This window comes from Felis catus, chromosome E1 (assembly GCF_018350175.1).
Source record: "Felis catus isolate Fca126 chromosome E1, F.catus_Fca126_mat1.0, whole genome shotgun sequence".
In the NCBI taxonomy this organism is placed as follows: Eukaryota; Metazoa; Chordata; class Mammalia; order Carnivora; family Felidae; genus Felis; species Felis catus.
In genome coordinates this window covers 56998635-57016447 of record NC_058381.1, presented here as the reverse complement: position 1 = coordinate 57016447, position 17813 = coordinate 56998635, and the positions used below count along the sequence as shown (strand labels likewise).

Below are 17813 nucleotides of genomic sequence, written 5' to 3'. Positions count from 1 at the left end.
GGGGGCAGGTTAGCAGCCCCCAGGCTGGGTATTTTCAGTGGCAATTAGGGACCTCTCTCTTTTCTGACCCATCAGTGGGGGACAGTTCTACATCCAGAGCTGGGGGGTGGGAGTTCTGGAGGGGGGGGGGCGTTCTCACCTTCCAGATACTCGCCTCCTTGCCATACACCACAGCCATGTTGCTGGCCTTGCCGCCTCGGATGAGCTGCTTCTCCGTCTCGTTGAGCTCCTCGGACACGAAGCCCATGAAGGAGTTGTCCGGGGTGTGAGCTGCGGCCAGACCACGGGGTCAGGAAGGGGCTTGCCACACAGCCACGGACGCGCCCCGGGTCTACCTGCACTGGCCCCATCAGAGGGGGCCCCGTTAGACAGGGACGGGGACAGGGGGCGGGTGGAGGAGGGGCAGAGCACCCATCAGTGTCCTGGCCCCGGGCCTCTCCCTCCCCAGAGCGGAGCCGTGAGCACAGGGAACCCTGGGAGGTCCCCTTGCTCATTTGCAGACAGGCACAGCCAGGACCCTGTCCCGGTCAGAGTCCTCCCTCCCAGGTTCGCTCAGGAACCGCGGCTTTGGCTCCTCCCCTTTTCTCTCATTGGCGACGCCCATCAGCAGAGCCGGTACCTGGTGGGATGTCCCACGCGGCCTCCATCACTGCCGCCCTGGCCCGGGTACCATTCTCTGTCCTGGGCCACTGTGACGGCTGCCTACCCCCATTTCCACCATTCTCTTGGCATTGCCTGTCAATTTTAGGTCCTGAGCAACGCTTTCAAATCTAGGTCAGACCAGGTCCGTCTGCACAAAACCCTGCGGTGGCCCCAACAGCCAAAGTCCCTACCACAGTCTCCAGGGTCTGCCCCCGTGCCCCCCTCGGCAGGATCTCTCACTACCTCCTGGGACCCTGCCCGGTGCGCTCCCTCTCTCCGTGCGTGCTTTGCCTACAAGACCCTGCCGACAGGTCCCTCCTGGCCCTGGTCACTCTCTGTCCCTTACCCTGCACTTGCTGACCCAAACATGATATTATACATCAAATGGATCGTTTATCGGTGTCAGAATGTAAGCCCCGTGAGGGCAGGGGCTCTGCTCGGCTCACCTCGCTGTCCCCGGCACCTGGGAGGGGGAGCCTGGCGCGCTGGCTCATGGGTGCGTGGGCACATCCTGACTTCCCCCACCTCCAAGTTTTTTGCCCCAGCCGTTTCCTCTGCCTGGAGCGCCTTCTTCCCCTGACGTGGATGAGAAAATGCTCTCCGGCCTCAGGGCCCCAGTCATACGACACCTCCTCCTCTGGGCTCCGGTGCCCCTCTCTTTGCGGCCCCACCCCCGTGGTTCTGCCTCTGCTACGGTACAGCTCACACTCTGACCTGCTCCCTTGTCCCCAGAACGCAGCGCACGGGGTGGGGGGGCAGGGAATGCACTTCAGCCTCTCTCGCTGTTCCACGATCGTGCAACTTAGCTCTGTCTGCCTCAGCACCCGTGCCACGGATTCGCAAGGCACAGGGTCCCTCCCATCGTGTTCAGGACCTTGGACAGAACATTTGTTGAGCCCAATGACATCCACTCCGCCTTCCGGGGTGGGAGGGGCTGCGGCGAGCAGGTTGGCAGAGACCGCGCGTCCTCGATTTCCCAGAACAGCCCTGGCCCAAAGATGCCATTTCTTCATCCCGCGAGCGTGTTTTCACATTTTAGCATTTCTGACACGGAGCTGTATACTTCGATCCAATGTGTCGATTTCACGTACTGTTTCTACCCACAAACCGTCACAATCAATGTGTGGAGCATCGTAGAAGGAAAGGTTTCCTGCCTAAGTGCCCCCAGAAAGCTCGTGGATTCTTGGGTCTGAAACTCCAGCTGTAAGGAAGGGCCTTTGCTGACCCCAGGACAAAATGATCTCTCTTCTAGAGCTTCCAGAGCATAAGGAGGGGCCCCGGAAGCCTGGAGTTATTTCTGTGATGGTCAGGATGCGGGCAGCTCTCCTGTTTCAGGAGGCTCCACCCAGATTGGGAAGCGGGGGGTGGGGGGGGCCCAGTTGGCCCGCCCAGCCCCATCTCCCTCCCTCTGGCCCCACCTGCTTCCCCCCACCGACACCCCAGGCCTCTCTCGTGATTGCCATTTCCTCCCTACTCACCCAGCCGAAGAATCCCTCATTCTACCAACCCTGCCCAGTTAGCAAACTAGTGGGACAGGGAAGTGTCCAATCAATTAGAGTAACAGAGACCAAGAGCCAAGAGCTCGTGGGGGCAGGGGCAAGGGTGAGCCCAGAGAGGCAGCCACCCTGGGGACACCGCCTGGCTAGATGCGGAAATGAATCTGCTCATGAATTCTGCCCTGGACCCGCAAACTCTCTCTTCCTTTTTTGTTCCGTTTCTTTAATGTATTCACTCAATTAACATTTTCCGAGGACCTTGATAGGCTCCAGGGAGATAAATCAGTCAGTGGCCCCCCTTCTGAGCGGTTCATAATCTATCAGGGAGAGATCAGTGTATGAGCAAGTAACTCTAATATACTTCAATAAACGCTTTTGTAGAAATGGATTTAAAAGTTATAAAAACAGGGGCGCCTGGGTGGCTCGGTCAGTCAGGTGTCCGACTTTGGCTCAGGTCACGACCTCACAGTTTGAGTTCAAGCCCCGCGTCGGGCTCTTGGAGCTTGGAGCCTGGAGCCTGCTTCAGATTCTGTGTCTCCCTCTCTCTCTAATCCTCCCCTGCTCGTGCTCTGTCTCTGTCTCTCGAAAATACATAATAAAACGTTACAAAATATTTTTTAATTAATAAAATAAGTTATAAAAACAGGTGAATATATTGCACCCACATAAGATGAAAGAAATCAGTGGAAGTGATAATAAATAAAGGAGGCATTTGAGTTGGGGTTTTAGAGGATGAGTAGGAGTTCTCCAGGTTTGGAACTCCACATCCAGCGGGCCCCACCCCACATAAATCCTCCATTTTTTCAGTGTAGATTATTGCAGAAGCCTCTTAACCCATATCCTGCTTCCCCCTCTCCTCTACCACTGCCCCTTACCACTATCCCCATCTCCTTTCCCTCCAGAGTCTGGTCCCCACAGAGCCACGTGGCCTCAGACCTCCGGGCCTCAGTTTCCTCCTCTGGGCTCCAAGGAACCATCCCACCTTCCCAACCTTCTGGGATCCAATCAAGCCATCACCTATGTGCCGAGAAATTGCATCTGCCACTAATGTGTCCTAGAACCTGGAGATGAAGACAAAAAAGGACCCTAAGCGCCCCAAAGAGGCGCATTAATTTGACAGACGAAATAAATAGCGGGTACTTTACTTCTACGCAAGTTCCTGGGACCCTGCTCGGAACCTAGTTTGCTCTGAATTTAGACACAGCCTAACAAAGGTGCTTATCTGGCTTTCCAACCCAGAGCCTTCAAAGAGCCACAAATTAGCTGTGCAAGACGCTGCTGGAGGCAGCTACACTGACAACAATTAAATGTGACAGCTGATAGCTGCCCAATGAGGAGAAAAAGCACCACATCAAACAGTGACAGCAGAAGGGGCCACTTAGCAAGGGGACCCAGCTCCGCACACCTCTGCCAACCCCGAAGGGCAGGCTCGTGCGCTCCAGAGCCAGAGAGAATTGACCCTTCGTTGTCAAGAAAAGATTAAATTATCTTCACCACGCTGCAGGTAAGAGGGCAGGTCAGCGTGTGTATATATTTTAGAGTCTCATTAAAAATAGCTCTAAGGCTGAGCTCTAACCACACTCCTTGCCTGGCACCCACTGTCAGAGGGTTTCCACAGGGACCCCAGCCCCCAGGGTTACTTCTCATTATCCCCAATGCTGGAGACTACTGGAACCTTCCAGAACCTTCCAGAACCTTCCACTTCTTTCCACATCTGCCTTCACTTCATCTGGTCCCTCCACTTAGAAGAGCCTGCCTGTCCTGCCCCTTCGCCACCCCCTAGAGCTCCCCAGTGCACTTTTGGCCTCTCTTTCTACAAGGTCACCGAATCCTCGTTGTTCTGGAACGTGTGCTCAGCATCTCTCTGAGAGCAGCCTGTGATTCTGGAGGCAAAGGCCACTTCCTCCGTGTTGGAAAGGTCACCATGTTTCTCTCAAGCCAGGCTGGAAGCCCCCACCCCCGCCCTTCCCTCCAGGCTGCTCCCTCCACGCTGCCTGCTCCCTAGACACCACAAGACACTTCCTGTCTGGGTCACACATTTGCTGAAGGGGGAACAAGGCTTTCCTGGGGCAGGCAGGTGCCTGGGCCTGCCCTGCTCCCACACTGGCCCGGGAGAGGAAAGCCAGGGAGGAATAGGGGACCCTGCTCCTCCCATGCACCCCTGAGAGCCACGAGGAGGCCCCAACTGTCCCTGACCGCCCCCCCCCCTCACCACCACATCCTGCGCCCGGGACACTCACGGAACATGGTCATGAACTGCTTGGGGTTGAGGTTCCAGTAGCCCCAGTTGGTCCGGTATCCGTGCAACGTGGCGTATTCCTCATGGTTGTATGCGGGTTCTGTCCCGAAGGTGTCAATGACCCGGATTCGGCATCTGCTCCCCGCCCCGGGGGTGGGGGGGTGGGTACCAAGAACCAGGGTCAGCCACCTCCTGTGTCTCCCTGGGCTGGGTTGCCCCAGCAGGGGCACTGTAACCAGCCAGTGGTCGGGTGCTACTGCAACTGTGGTCAGAGCTTGGGCTCAGACACTACTTAGCTGTGTGACCCCAGGCAAGCGCCTTAACCTCTCTGGGTGAGCTCCACCATCGGTCAAGTGAGGATAACAAAAGCCCACCTGTCCCAGGGTTGTGTGAACCATAGACCACTCAGTCAGGAACTGTTCGTTATTTCGGCTGCCCCAAGGGAGCCTAGTGGCAGGGGGGAGGGGGGGTCCTGCCTGGTTGGGGGGGGTCACCTGTAGGATTTGCACTTTCCTGAGCAGGGAGCAGCAGTCATTCGAGTACACAGCCCCCCTGCTCAGGAGCCTGACACCCCCAGGATGCGCCTGGCCTGCCTGGGCTGCGATGCAGAGGGCAGGGCCCGGGGGGACCAGCCACTACCATTATCCCGAATATTGGAGCCTACTGGAACCTTCCAGAACCGTCCAGTTCTTTCCACATCTGGGGAAGGCAATGCCAGCTTGGCCACCTCAGGTACACCTCCCAGCCGGGCGGAGGCTCTGTCTCGGCCCCAAAACCTCCCCCTCTGTCCGTCCCACCCCTGGGCGTGGGCACCGGAAGGAAACTGCTGAGACTCAGACACCCCTCCAGGAAGCTCCCTCACCCCGCTTCCTTCCCGGTGACCCAGAATTGTCCACAAACTGCTGAGGTCGGCACTCTTCCCCCAGAGGAGGGGCCGGGGGTGGGAGGCAGCGGCACCGAGCGCATGAACAACACGCATTAATAATAAAAGCAATAACAGTGCCTGTCACTTTTTTTTCCCTAATAAAATCATGCGGGACAGTCAATGGGACTGGAGCAAATGTAATAAATAGCAGGGCTCTCGGTGCTAAATTAAACCCAGTATCCCGCTGGCTGCAGAGACGGGAGCCTTCGCCCAAACCCAGGGGAGTGGGGTGGAGGGCGGGCGGAGGAGGGGGTGCTGAGCCCCCACAAGCCGAGGTCGTGGCCCCCCTGGAGTATGCCACTCCATCCACTCCTCCCCGCGATTCCCCTGCCCACCCCATCCAGGTCACCTCTGAGCCCCGCCCCCAGGCTGCCCTGCAGCAGAGGGGCAGTGAAGGGAGCCCCCCACTCCGAGTATTAATTGAGGAAGCAGGGGGGCGGGGCAGAGCTCCTCCAAGAAGGCCAGTGGTGGGGGAGGGGAGACAGAGGCAGGGCGGGGCTTCCCCCCCCCCCCCCCCCGACCGACTGCGACCACGTGGTCCAGGGACAAGGCAGTCCCCCCACCCTGGGGCCAGTGTCGGCACCACCCGCCGGAGCTCGCTCACCTGTACTTCTTGAAGGATAATCCCATATGCTGCTTCATCTGCTGCAGGCCGTGGTAGTCGGTGTAGATGAGGTCAAAAGGCAGGGGCATGGTGAGCGGGCAGTTCCCCCGGCCTGGCGGCACCCCTAAGTTACTGAGAGAAGAGCCCCTCAGAGCCTGAGCCCCAAGAGGGGCCCACAGGCAGCAGACCCCCACCTTCCCAACCAGCCTCGAGTCTGGGGCACCTGGACCCCCCCCCCAGTTCTTACAGCCCAGGATAAACACGGCGGGGGGGGGGGGCACCGTAAAGGAAAGTGAGGCTGGCACATGAGTGCTGGCAGACTTGGAAAGGAAGTGAACAGGGTGGCCATGTCCAGTCGTGTAAGTTTTCCACTGCACAAGAGACTTCAACGAGATGAAACAGGACTGAGATCCAGTCCGGGCTAGCTTGCCAGGCTGTGCCCCTCACCTGGGCTGCTTGCCACTCAGAAGGGGCACCTTTTGTTGATTTGCACAAATGTGCTCCCCGCAGGCCTGCGCCCGCCCAGAGGGGGCACCTTTATCTAGCGTTCACAAATCGCCATCAATGCCCACTATGGTCCTCAAGGTGTCTTCCTTGTTTGGAGCAGAAGCCCCTGCCTCAGAAGATAGAGTTCAGCTCTGCTGACTGGCTCCTGGCCCACAGAGATGCCCAGCCCTGCCCCCCCAGGGTCACCCAGCCTGCTAGATCATTTACACAGAAGCTTTCTTCTGGTGACCCAGTGCCAGAGCCTTTGGGTCATGTCACTGGAGCCCGGAGGACACGGCCACAGCCGCCCGTGTAAAATCTTGGCATTGGACTTCCCTGCCCACCACGCAGGAGCCCCGGCTCAGCCTGAAAACCCACCCCCCTGCAGGGGACAAGGAGACATTTAGATCGCTCATTCAGTAAGTCTGTACTGAGCCCCTGAGCCAAGCCTGGCGTGGAAAAGCCCCCTTTTTCTGTGGGGACCCCACAGCAGCCACCCACCTCCCCTGGAGTCCCACCTCCCTTGGATGCGTGGTTCAGGAGACCTCCCAGTGAGCCCCTTCAGGGATCCCCATGAAGAGCAGACTCAGGCAGGGTAGGGGAGGAGCTTTGACAAGGTCACGGCTCATCGATGGCAAAAGGCCACGGCTGATGAGCTCTCTGGGCACATCTCGGGCTCCTAGAGCCAATTCAAGCCAGGTGGAAAAGTACCAGCCTGGACGTCTTTGCGTTCTCTTTGCTCATGCTCTGCCGGCCACCATCAGAAGCTGGGGAGGGGGGCGCTGCGTACGTTGTCCCCAGCGTACGTTGTCCCCTGCGCACACTGACAGAAGCTGCGCCTTTTCAATGCCGTTTATGGTAACTGATGACAAGGCCATGATGGAAAGGTGTCAGGGGAGGCTGTGTGTGACGGGGATTGGGGACATCAGGGGTCGGCTGTGCCCTGCAGAAAAGGGCAGCAGGAGGCGGGGTGGGGGGGGTCTTTCCCTGTGCCTGCTCCCCACCAGCCGGTGCACCCCAGCCTCACCCAGCTTCCCCTGCGAAGCGTCGAGAGGAGAATGCAAAAATCGAACACCCAGTGTCTGTCTCATTTCTTATCTATATACGTAACAGTGGCCGAGGGTCCCCTCCCCGACTCGACCAGCTCCCGTGTGACTCCCCTCTCCAACTGGACCACCACACGGGACTCTCAAACCCAGGACTTCTAAGGCAGGGCAGCCTTCGTCAGCTTTTGCCGTGGTTGTTGAAATAACCCGGAATGAGCACAGACCGCAGGGGTCTGGAGCCATCACAGGAAACGGCTCCCACAGCCTGGAGACTTCATGAAATATTTGGTGGTATTTTTACGTGGGGAGCAGATTTTCGCCTTCTACTCCCCAGGATACCTCTGTCGTTTCCTTTCAAGCACGGGCTTTCTCTCGCCCTCTGCCCCCCCCACCCTCCCCCCCCAAAAAAACTCCTCCAGTAAAACTGATGCTCCAGAAAGAAGCATCATTTTTGTGCCGGGCTGCAGCAGCTACCTAGAGAGAGACACCACCTCCCTCCCCCGATTCCCTGCACTCATTGGGGAGCCACGGACAGAAGGACAAGACGACGAACCCCCTCTCCCTTCCTTGCAGAAACCAGGAAGGGGGGGGCCTTCTCCTCCCACAGGAATCGGGGCCTGGGAAAGTCAATTAACAACCCTAAAGTACAAACTGTAGGTGGGTCCGGTCGCTGCTACGGGCACCGTAAGAGGATTACTTCCCCACGTTACATTTGTGGTTGGTTTCTAGGCAACGTGTCCCTCTGTGGCCACACGTGGTGCCAACAAAGTCACGGGGGCTTCCTTTGGTTGCCCGAACCCCGACCACAGCCGTGGCCCCTGCCCCAAACACCACGGCCGCCGAGAGGCCAGCTGAGCCACACACAGCTCTCCCCCGGGAGAATGGCTCCGCGCTGACGTTCTAAGGCACGAGCCCTCATCATCTTTGTCCCTTGACGGGGCTGACATTTTGAACAAGGAACCATTCTGCACGGTCGCAGCTTATTAATTCATTTAAATCCTTTCATCTGGGAGATCAGACTCATTCTTCTCCTGCTCCCCTCTTTCTAGGCTAGGAAAACAGAGAGGTTTAGTAATTTAGCCAGGGTTGCACAGCCAGGAGGCTGTGAAGCTGGGATTGGGACCCAGGCAGTGGGGCTCCAGAGCCCTCCCCCTCCCCCCACTCCCACCCGCTAAGCTCTCCTGCGTCTCCAGCACGGTGGCGGATGGTCGGACCACAAAGACATCCCCGAAACCCGAGCCCCGGCTGCCAGCAAAGATTGGGCTCCAGTCCCAGTTCTGTTGTTAACCTCGGGGGAGTCATAAGCCTCTAGGAATTTCATTTTTCTCCTCGGGAAAAGACAAAAATGCCTCCCTCCCGGGGTTCCTGGTAGGATCAACCGAGGCGCGGTGAGTGAGCGTTCTGCTACGTATCGTTTCTTCTTGTCAGCATCTGCCTTCTGCACTTGTGGGTCCGGCAACTCCTTCCTGAACCACACACAACCCCCTCGCTCAAGGCCCGTCATTTCTCACCTCGCATCTTGAGGTCATCTCCTCTCTGCTCAGTGTCCCTCCAGTCTTGTCTTTCCACACTGTAAACCTGGTTCCAATCCCTCCCAGAAGACTTCTCGCTTCTCAGCCCTTGCGTCCTCCTCCTCCAGGAAGTCTTCCTTGGATGCCGCGCCCCTGTGCTCCCCCACCCCTTGCTTCAACCCCCGCCACTCTGCACTGTCCTGAGTCACCTCCTTCCAACCGGGCCGTGAGGATAGGCCCAGGCATCTTTGAAAGCCCAGAGCTGGGACAGCATCTGGCCCGATAAGCCCCTGCTGTGTTCAGGAAGGAATAAACAAACCAATGAATCCGGTGAACCCTTAGGCTGAAAATTTGGCCAAGGAAAGTCTGTCTGGAGAGAGGTGCCGGGTGAGGGGAGACAGGTGTCTCAGAGGGGTAAGAAACACCCTGCTCTTCTGAGGAGTGAGCAAGTGTCCTGGGACACCCCGGGACCCACACTAGTGGACCTCTGTGCCCTGCAAGTGCGCAAGCCATCCCGCAGGAAGGAGAGGAAGAGAGACAAGCTGGCCCAGAGACTGCAGACCGCCTCCCAGGAGGAGTTAACGCGGGGCCGCTCTGTCTCCCCGGCCCTTTCTAGAAAACAAGAGTTTTCGATTTAAAGAGACTTCACTGGAGATAAGTGTGGCTGCTCATTGCTCTGGTCACAGGGACTCAGAGCCCTCCCGGAGGACAGCGGAGAGGGTCAGCCCCGCCTGGGGGTTGGGGGAGGACTGTGGTTTCATCACTTGTCAGTTAAGTTCGCCTTTATGGGCAATTTTATGCTACGTGGTTGGTCGGAGCAAGGGTTGGTCGGAGCAAGGGTTGGTCGGTTGGGGGAGCACAGGGGCGGGGCATCCAAGGAAGACTTCCTGGAGGAGGGGGAGGACGCAAGGGCCGGGAAGCGAGAAGTCTTCTGGGAGGGATTGGAACCGGGTTTACAGTGTAGAAAGATCTCTCTAGAATAGAGACAAGACTGGAGGGACACTGAGCGGCGAGGAATTGAAAACCGCTGCCTCTTCACAGCCTTTCAGCCAAAGGTGCCCATGGAGGCTCGGCCGGGCAACGCCACCTTCCACGCGGGCTCCTCAAAAGGCGCCTGCCCAGACGTTTCCTCGTTTCCAATGCCAGTTCCCTATTCCTCTTCGGACTTTTAGCCCAGGGCTGTGTCGGGGGTGGGGTGGGTGAGGGGAGGTCGAGGAGCCTCCCCACCCCCAGTGCACCCGTGGGGTCCCCCCCGACCCGGGTCAGTCTATTAGGGGAGGCAGCACCTCTCCATGGAGGGACATGACACCATCCACTCAGCACCTCTGGTCCGCACACTACCGTCCACAATGCTTCGGGAGGATGGGGGAGTCTACACGGAATTGCCCAAGTGGGTGCCTGGATTATATTTCTAAATGGCCCCGGGCCACCTGAGCCGGGAGCCTGGATACCGGATGAAAGGGGCACAGGGATCTAGGGAAGTGGAGCTTTTCCACGGCTCGCCTGGTGATCCTGGGGCCGCCACACCCAAGCCGAATTAATCCACCCTGCAGGGGGGGAGGGCGGTGGAGGGGTCAGGGTTTCATGGGGACAGAATTTCAGTTTGGGGAAACGAAAAAGTCCTGGAGACGGATGGCAGTAATGGCCGTATAACCTTGTGAACGCACGTAATACCGAACCATATACTTCAAAATGGTTAGGAGAGCAAATTTTGTTATGTGTATTTTACTATAATTAAACCGTTCACACTCAAGGGACCACGCGTGCCCAGCCCCACAAGGACGTGCCGGGCCCTCTGCCTCCCAGAGGTGCCCGTGTCCCCACCTTCCCCAGCTCCCCCGGACTCCCAGCGGGCTGTAACGCAGGGGTGCAGCACATATTCGCAGGAGGGGAGGCTCAGGCGAAACAGAGGGGCGGGGTGGGGGTGGGGGGGAAACAATCTATGCCCAATTGAAAAAAAAAAAAAAATCCTCAGCTGGGAATCGAAATGCTGAGCTCTGGCTCCGTGGAAAGCGCTCCTGGGCGTGAGCTCCAGCACCAATGTGCCCGGTGACCTTGCACAGACCTCAGATCGTCCTGGCGTCCGCCTCCGGTCCCAGAACGTGGTGCTCGGACTGATCTCCACGATCCCTTCTGGGCTAAAAATTCTCTGGTTTTATTTCTCCCTGTGCCTTTGGTCTGTGGCTGGAAATAATCTCTCCAGGTAGTGCTTACATTCTGGAACAGACTATCCTCCCTCCCTCTCTTCTCTGTGTGGGAAGGACCTAATTAAAAAGAATTCTCACCAAGTGCTCAGAGATCTTTGGCTCCCGGTGCTAGGCGCATGCAGGTAACTTCTGCATTTCCAGACCCATCTCATTGCTGGGAGCACACCGGCCGGGGCCGCCCAGGACTGTTCCGCCTCCCAGGGGACCTGCGATCCCTCCTACCCCATCCAGTACCCGCCTCCTGGGCACTATGGTGTTGCCCCCCTGTCTCTCTAGGTCTAGGTCCACGGCCTGTTTCTAGGGCAGGCCTCTGCCTCTTCCCAAGAGCAAAGGAGGCAGAGAGAAAGGACCCCGGAGAGTTAACAGGACATCTAATGAACTGCTTTAAAAGGGAGGTCAGGACCACCAAAGAGAAAGAATTCTATTGTTCTGCGGCGTTTTCTTCTCTGGCCCAGGACCAGCTCAAGAGCAGCCAGAACTAAAGGCAGAAAAGGAGCAAGGGCCAGAAGGTTCTAAAAGAGAAACACAGGAAGCAGCAACCCCCGCCCCGCCCCCCGCCCTGGGCATTAGGACCACTGTCCAGAGCTGATGCTTTCGTCCCCAGCACGACTTCCTATTTAAGCGAACAGCTAAGAATAGTGCCACCGCTCCCAGGAGAGCGGGATGAAACCACGGATTCCTTCCTCCAGTTCCCGGGGGGTCAGAACAGGAACACGTCACACGTCCCTCTGGCTGCTCCCTGCCTCCTTCCTTGCAGACAGGCCCCAATTTATATAACGCGTGTCTGTCTGTAAATGCACAAAGCAAGCGTCTCTCGTCTAAGCTGTGCCTTAAAGATAGCAGGACGGTGGTTCCCAGGCCCGGCGCAGGTTATAACCACTGAGATTCCCGGATGCCCAGGCCCAGAGGGGCTGCCTCATCACTCCGGGGTGGGGCCGGGCTTTGGGATGTTGGGTTCCTGGTCCCCGGGTGATTCTCGTGCGCCAGGGGCTCTCACGATCCTATCCGGTCCCACAAAGCTTTTTCGGGGGCCTTGAGGGCACAAGATGGATAAGCCGCTGTTCTCAACACGGTTAGCACAAACCCCGTGGGAGACGTGGGTTGAAGGAGAGACGAGGTCCCGGGGCGCTGCACGTGCACGGCTAGGGGCCCTGGGTCACTGGGGAATAGCTTGGGAAAGACGAGTCCGGCTCCCAGGAAAAGGCCTCCCTTTCACCTAAGCTCCTTTAAGAGCTCAGAGAAAGCTGGAAGGACCACAGGGGGTCATTGGTACCACACTACACTTCTGCCGGCTTCTGCGGGAATAAACGAGTCCCAGGCCGGCCGAGCCCCGGTTCTGAGGCCGGAGCAGCGGGGTTTCCTCCATTCGGTGGGGGCTTCAGCCTCCACTGCCCACCTACTCGCTCTCCAGCCGCCACATGACAAGATCTCCTCTGTCTCTGTACTTGGTATGGAGAGGACACTGGACCCCACCTCCCTTTACGAGAACCCGGGGCCCCCAGGCTAGGCTTCCTCCCAGGAACAAATCTCGCCTTGTTCACGAGCCTCAGGAGGCAGCCTCTGCCTCATTTCTCACCTCACTCCCCGTGGCCCTGCCCACCCCACCGGGGTTGCACGGACCTTGCCTGAGAGCCTGCAATTTCCTTTCAAGGTCTCCTCCTTTGCGGCCCTCTGGCCCAGCGGGGACCAGGCCGGAGCTGGGAAAGGTGACTCAGCCGCTGCGTGCGTGCGGTCTGGTTTATCAGCCCGTGTCGAGAGTTGGTCAGATTCGTAAGAAACAGACTCCCACTCCCTGTGGCTCAGTGCAGCACAGAGCAGGAGGCGCGGGCGGCCCTTGTAAGCAACCGTCTCTCCTGGACCCTGAGGAAGGATGCAGGGCTCCGCGGCAGAGGTCCCCCACCTTGCATGGCGCTCAGCGGCACTGACCCCGTCCCACCGCACCGGAGATTAAAATGCCTCGTTGGAATCCAAGGAAAGGGAAGGAAACAGGAGAGGGGAGAGCGGATGGAGTTTCTTTAGCCGAGATTAATCGTCTGCCTCTCAAGCCTCCGCGAGGAACGGGCAGCAAAGAGAAACAGCCACTGTTTACAGGAGTCCGATAAGTGCCAAACAGAAGCCAGATGGGCTCGCCCTTCCCGTTTCTAATTTACGTACTTTATACGTTATAAAATGTCTCAAGCATCTGGAAGGTTCTAGAAAATAATATAACGATACGACAAATCCTTCTATTCCCATTTCCCAGCCTTGTCAAGTCGTCACTTTTTGCCACCTTTGGTTCAAATCTGTCCCCACCCCCCCCCCCCCCCGCCCCCAGGGGATAACACGCCGCAAATCCGTGTGGAGCCCTGGGGTGTGTCTGTCTTATCCACTGTCCTCACGTTTCCTGCCCTCCACCTCACCCCCTGCCACCTCCTGCTCTCTCCCCCTTCCTTGGGGGGCCATCCCCGGGGGCCACCAGGCACCACAGTATCCCTATCCTGTGTCTTCAACTGCTCCCTTTCGGGCTCCGTCGCACGAGCACTTAAACGTGCCTATGCTCTCCCACCTCGAGAGGTAAGCGAGCAGACCTCCCGTTACGGGGTGAATCGTGTTCCCCCAAAAGGTGTTGAAGTCCTAACCGCCCCCCCTCCCCGGTACCCAGGAATGTGACCTCATTTGCAAACAGGGTCTTTGCGGATGATCGAGGGAGGGACGTTAGGGCTGGGCCCTAATTCGACATGAGAACTTGGACACAGAGACAGACACACACGGCGGGGAAGGCGGCGTGAAGGCACAGGAGGAGACGGTCACCTGCGAGCTGAGGCACACCTGAGGCCACCAGAAGGTGGCCGAGTCCCGACGCAGGTTCTCACAGCCTCGGAAGGAGCCGGCCCACTGGCCCCGGGACTTCCACACCCGGGGCGCCGTGGCCTCCACCACCGTGAGACAGTAAGTCACCCAGTTTCGCAACACTTTGTTTTGGCAGCCCCCGGGGAGGCTGCGATTCTGCTGTCGCCTGCCTCCTGGCCTCTCCTCCCCTCGCAGCGAGGCTCCTCCAAGAGGCTTCATGTCTGCTTCCTCACCAGCCCCCTCCTCCTCCAACCCACCCACGTCTGCCGTTCATCCCCACAGCTCAACCACCTGGGTCTTTGTAGGGTCAACAAGGACGTCCACGCGGCCACATTCAGTCTCCTTCTCACTTTCGGTGAGCATCTCACATCACTGGCCACACCCTCCTTCTAGAAGCATCTGCTTTCTCTATTGGTGCCCTCGGCTCCAGACCCTCCCGGCCACTCCTCAATCTCCTCTGGCAGCACGTCTTTCTCCAAGAGGACTTTCGCTGTTACTGTTCCTTAAGGCTTTGTGCTCAGGCCTTTCCTCCCATCCCTTGGCAGGGGACGGTAGAACCCTCCACCCGGTGGCTGCTTTGAGCCGGCTAGTTCGGCCTAGTTCAGGCCAGTCTGAGCCAGTCACGGCCAGTCACGCCCTGAGGCCTGCCTCACCTGGCTCCCAGAGCGTTGGGCTGCGCGAGGGGGGCCGAGATGTGGCCCCCGCCTCCCTCCTTCTCTGGGGATCCTCCCCGGTATTTCCCTGCAACAACGCTGCTCCAACAAAAAGGCCAGGAGACTGATTTCCACGGGGTCCCCGTGCTTGACGGCCGAGAGTTTTCCCTTCTTGTCCTTATCTAAACATTCTCCTCTCAAACTTTCATCATTTGCCAGTTAAGTCAACTAATTTTCTACTAAACCCAATTTCACTCATGGATGGAGGAAGAGCTCAGCAATTTTTCCCCATGCCATGTACTATTAATGGTGCTTGAAATTATGCAAATAAAATTAATGAGCACCGCCGATTCTGGGCAGGCAGGCAGGGAAAGGCTTAATTTAAAATGCCCACTGTGGGGGCGCCTGGGTGGCTCAGTCGGTTGAGCGTGGGACTCCTGATCTAGGCTCAAGTCATGATCTCACGGTTGGTGGGTTCGAGCCCCGCGTGGATCCCTGCGTCGGGCTCTGCACTTTCGGTGCAGAGCCTGCTTGGGATCCTCTCTTCCCCTCTCTCTGCCCCTCTCCTGCTCCCTCGCTCTCACTCTCAAAGTAAATAAATAAAGTTAAATAAGGAAATAAATAAAATATGGGGCGCCTGGGTGGCTCCATCGGTTAAGCGGCCAACTTCAGCTCAGGTCATGAGCTCACGGTTGGTGGGTTCCAGCCCTGTGTCGGGCTCCGGCCTGGAGCCTGCTCTGGATTCTGTGTCTCCTTCTCTCTTTCTCTCTCTCGGCCCCTCCCCTGCTTGTTTGCTTGTTTGCTCTCTCTCTCTCTCTCTCTCAAATAAATAAACAATAAATAAATAAATAAATAAATAAATAAATACATAAATAAAATGCGCACTGTGCACGGGGCATTCACCGGGATGAGTCGGGGCGTGGCCAACTGGAGGCTCTGGGCCCGCCTCTCCTTCCCTGGTGCGCGGTGGGCGTGGCCAGGGCCGTGCATGCGCGCGCCGCTGGGCGCACTGTTCTTGCCCCACCACCAGCAGCAAAGCCAGATGTGGACTCTGTGCATTGCCCCCAAACATCACTCCAGTGAGCTGGTTAATTAAAACACCAAAACACGAGAAGCAGAGAAAGGCGGCTCATCCGTCCGTCCTTGCTGCTCAGTCAGTGGCCAAGACATCTGCCACGAACATCTGTGAGCGAACCACGGCATCTTCGTCCCACTGCCTTCCCCGCACCCGCCCTTTACCCAGACCGGGGAGACGTTTCTGCCACAGGAGCCGAGCTGTGGCTCAGGATCCGGATTGCCTTCACATCTCCCTGACCTATTTTCAAGTCAACCCGGTGCCGCCTGCAGGGAACGGCTCCCTCCCGGATGATTCTCAGGACCCACAGCAACGCCGTGAGTGCATTCAATGGGATCTCTGCCCCCGACCCCTTGCCAGGCTCAAGTGCTCACCGTCTTGTTATGAGTTGCACCGTGTCCCCCCAAAATTCATGCTGGCCTTCTAACCCCTACTAACTCGGAATGTGCCTTTATTTGGAGACAGGGCCTTTGAAGAGGTAGTCAAGTTGAAATAAGGCCATTAGGATGGGTCCCAATCCAATAGGAAAGGGGTCCGTGTAAGAGGGAGAGATTTGGACACAGACATACAGAGAAAAGGCCACATGAAACTGAAAGCAGAGCTCGGGGTGACGCTTCACCAGCCAACGAGCGCCAGAGATCCCCAGCAAACCGCCAGTGGCCCCGGGAGAGGTCTGTGACAGATTCTCCCTCACAGCCTCAGAAGGAACAGCCCTGTTCACATCTTGATCTAGGACCTCTCCAGAACTGAGAAACAACAGCTTGCCGTCGTCGAAGCCACTCAGTCTGTGGGGCTCTGTCACGGCAAATACGCAGCTGTGTCTACATCCCCGCCGGAAGGAAAGGCCTGCACTTAGGTAGCGCTGGGTGGTCTTGGCAGAATGAGCTTCAGGAGCTCACAGCCCTGGCCTGCATCTGTCACGGGAGAAAAGTACATCCAAGAGAGGGCATGGGGCACAGTAGCTGCCAGGTCAGCAGGCTCCCACCTGGAGGCGTGGCAGGCCCCACTGTCTGGGCCACTTCCAAGGGATGCCTCCTTGGCCCACCCCTGCCACCAAGCATAGCGTGGGTGCTCTGGGGAGGAATCCAGGCCCTCGGGACCTACACCGGAGACACAGAGGGCAGTTCTCGTGAACAAGTCATGAAGGCCGGCTCGCACATTTCTACAAAGTCCCAATCCCACAGCAGCCCAGACTGTGGGGGTGGGGGGCTCCAGGGGGTGCTTACAAAAACCACAGCCTCAATGTTTCCATTTCTCGACCTTCACTCCTCATTAGATCATCTGGGGAGCTTGGGAAACGTAATAATGACACCCACCCCAGACCGATTAAATAGAGACACCAAGAGTGGGGCCCAAATGTTAGTATGTTTGCAGCCGGTGACAGGGCCGGGGGGGCGGGTGGAGGGTAAGAATCCCCACCTGAGATGTATTCCGACCACAGCTAATGCTGTTAATTTTGTAGACATAACCGGATTATGTCTCCTGGAGATGATAGTTTTTTTTTTTTTTATTCCTTTAGCTGTTTTGGAATTGTTTCTGATAACAGATTTAGAAAACCCCTTCATGAGACTGTTCCCTGAGGTGTCTGGGCTGTTGACACAACTCTGCCCTGAGCAAGAGCTTCTGCTCACACCTACCTCCCACGGGGGACCGAGGACAGAGCTATCTGGGCACAGCCTCGGGCCTGCCCATTTAACAAACTGCAAATCAGGAATGGAGCAACCTTTCCCCGGAGCCCCTGTTCCTGGGAATTTCAGATCCACAGGAGCCTGGCAGGAGGGGATGTATTGGCAGGAAGATATGGAGTGCCTGTGGGGCGTGTGAGTGTGTGTGTGTGTGTGTGTGTGTGTGTGTGCTTGCACATGTGTTTGCCTGTGTGTGGGTATGTGTAGGGATAGACATGTACGTGTGCATGCATGAGGTATGCACAGGGGCCTCACGCATGTGCACACACACGCACATGGGCATGCATATACGGTTATGCGCTGGGGCACGCACGCATGGGCACATGTGGGCATCATGTGGGCGCACGCATGTAGTGAACGAGCTGGCAGTAGGAGGTATTTCAGACCTTGGTACCTTACACAAGCGCCTCACTTT

The 17813-nt window shown here is 57.5% G+C and overlaps 1 protein-coding gene across 3 annotated transcripts in view; it reads right to left on the bottom strand.

Moving 5' to 3' along the window:
* MGAT5B (alpha-1,6-mannosylglycoprotein 6-beta-N-acetylglucosaminyltransferase B) overlaps positions 1-17813 on the bottom strand; it is a 73805-nt gene that overhangs the window by 20210 nt on the left and 35782 nt on the right. For all 3 annotated transcript variants that reach the window (XM_045044558.1, XM_011289402.4, XM_011289403.4), the window contains exons 9-11: positions 5907-6038; positions 4379-4512; positions 140-270 (exon numbers count right to left, since the gene is read on the bottom strand). In XM_045044558.1, coding sequence (XP_044900493.1) covers positions 140-270; positions 4379-4512; positions 5907-6038 — 397 coding nt within the window. The remainder of the gene's footprint in view (positions 1-139; positions 271-4378; positions 4513-5906; positions 6039-17813) is intronic.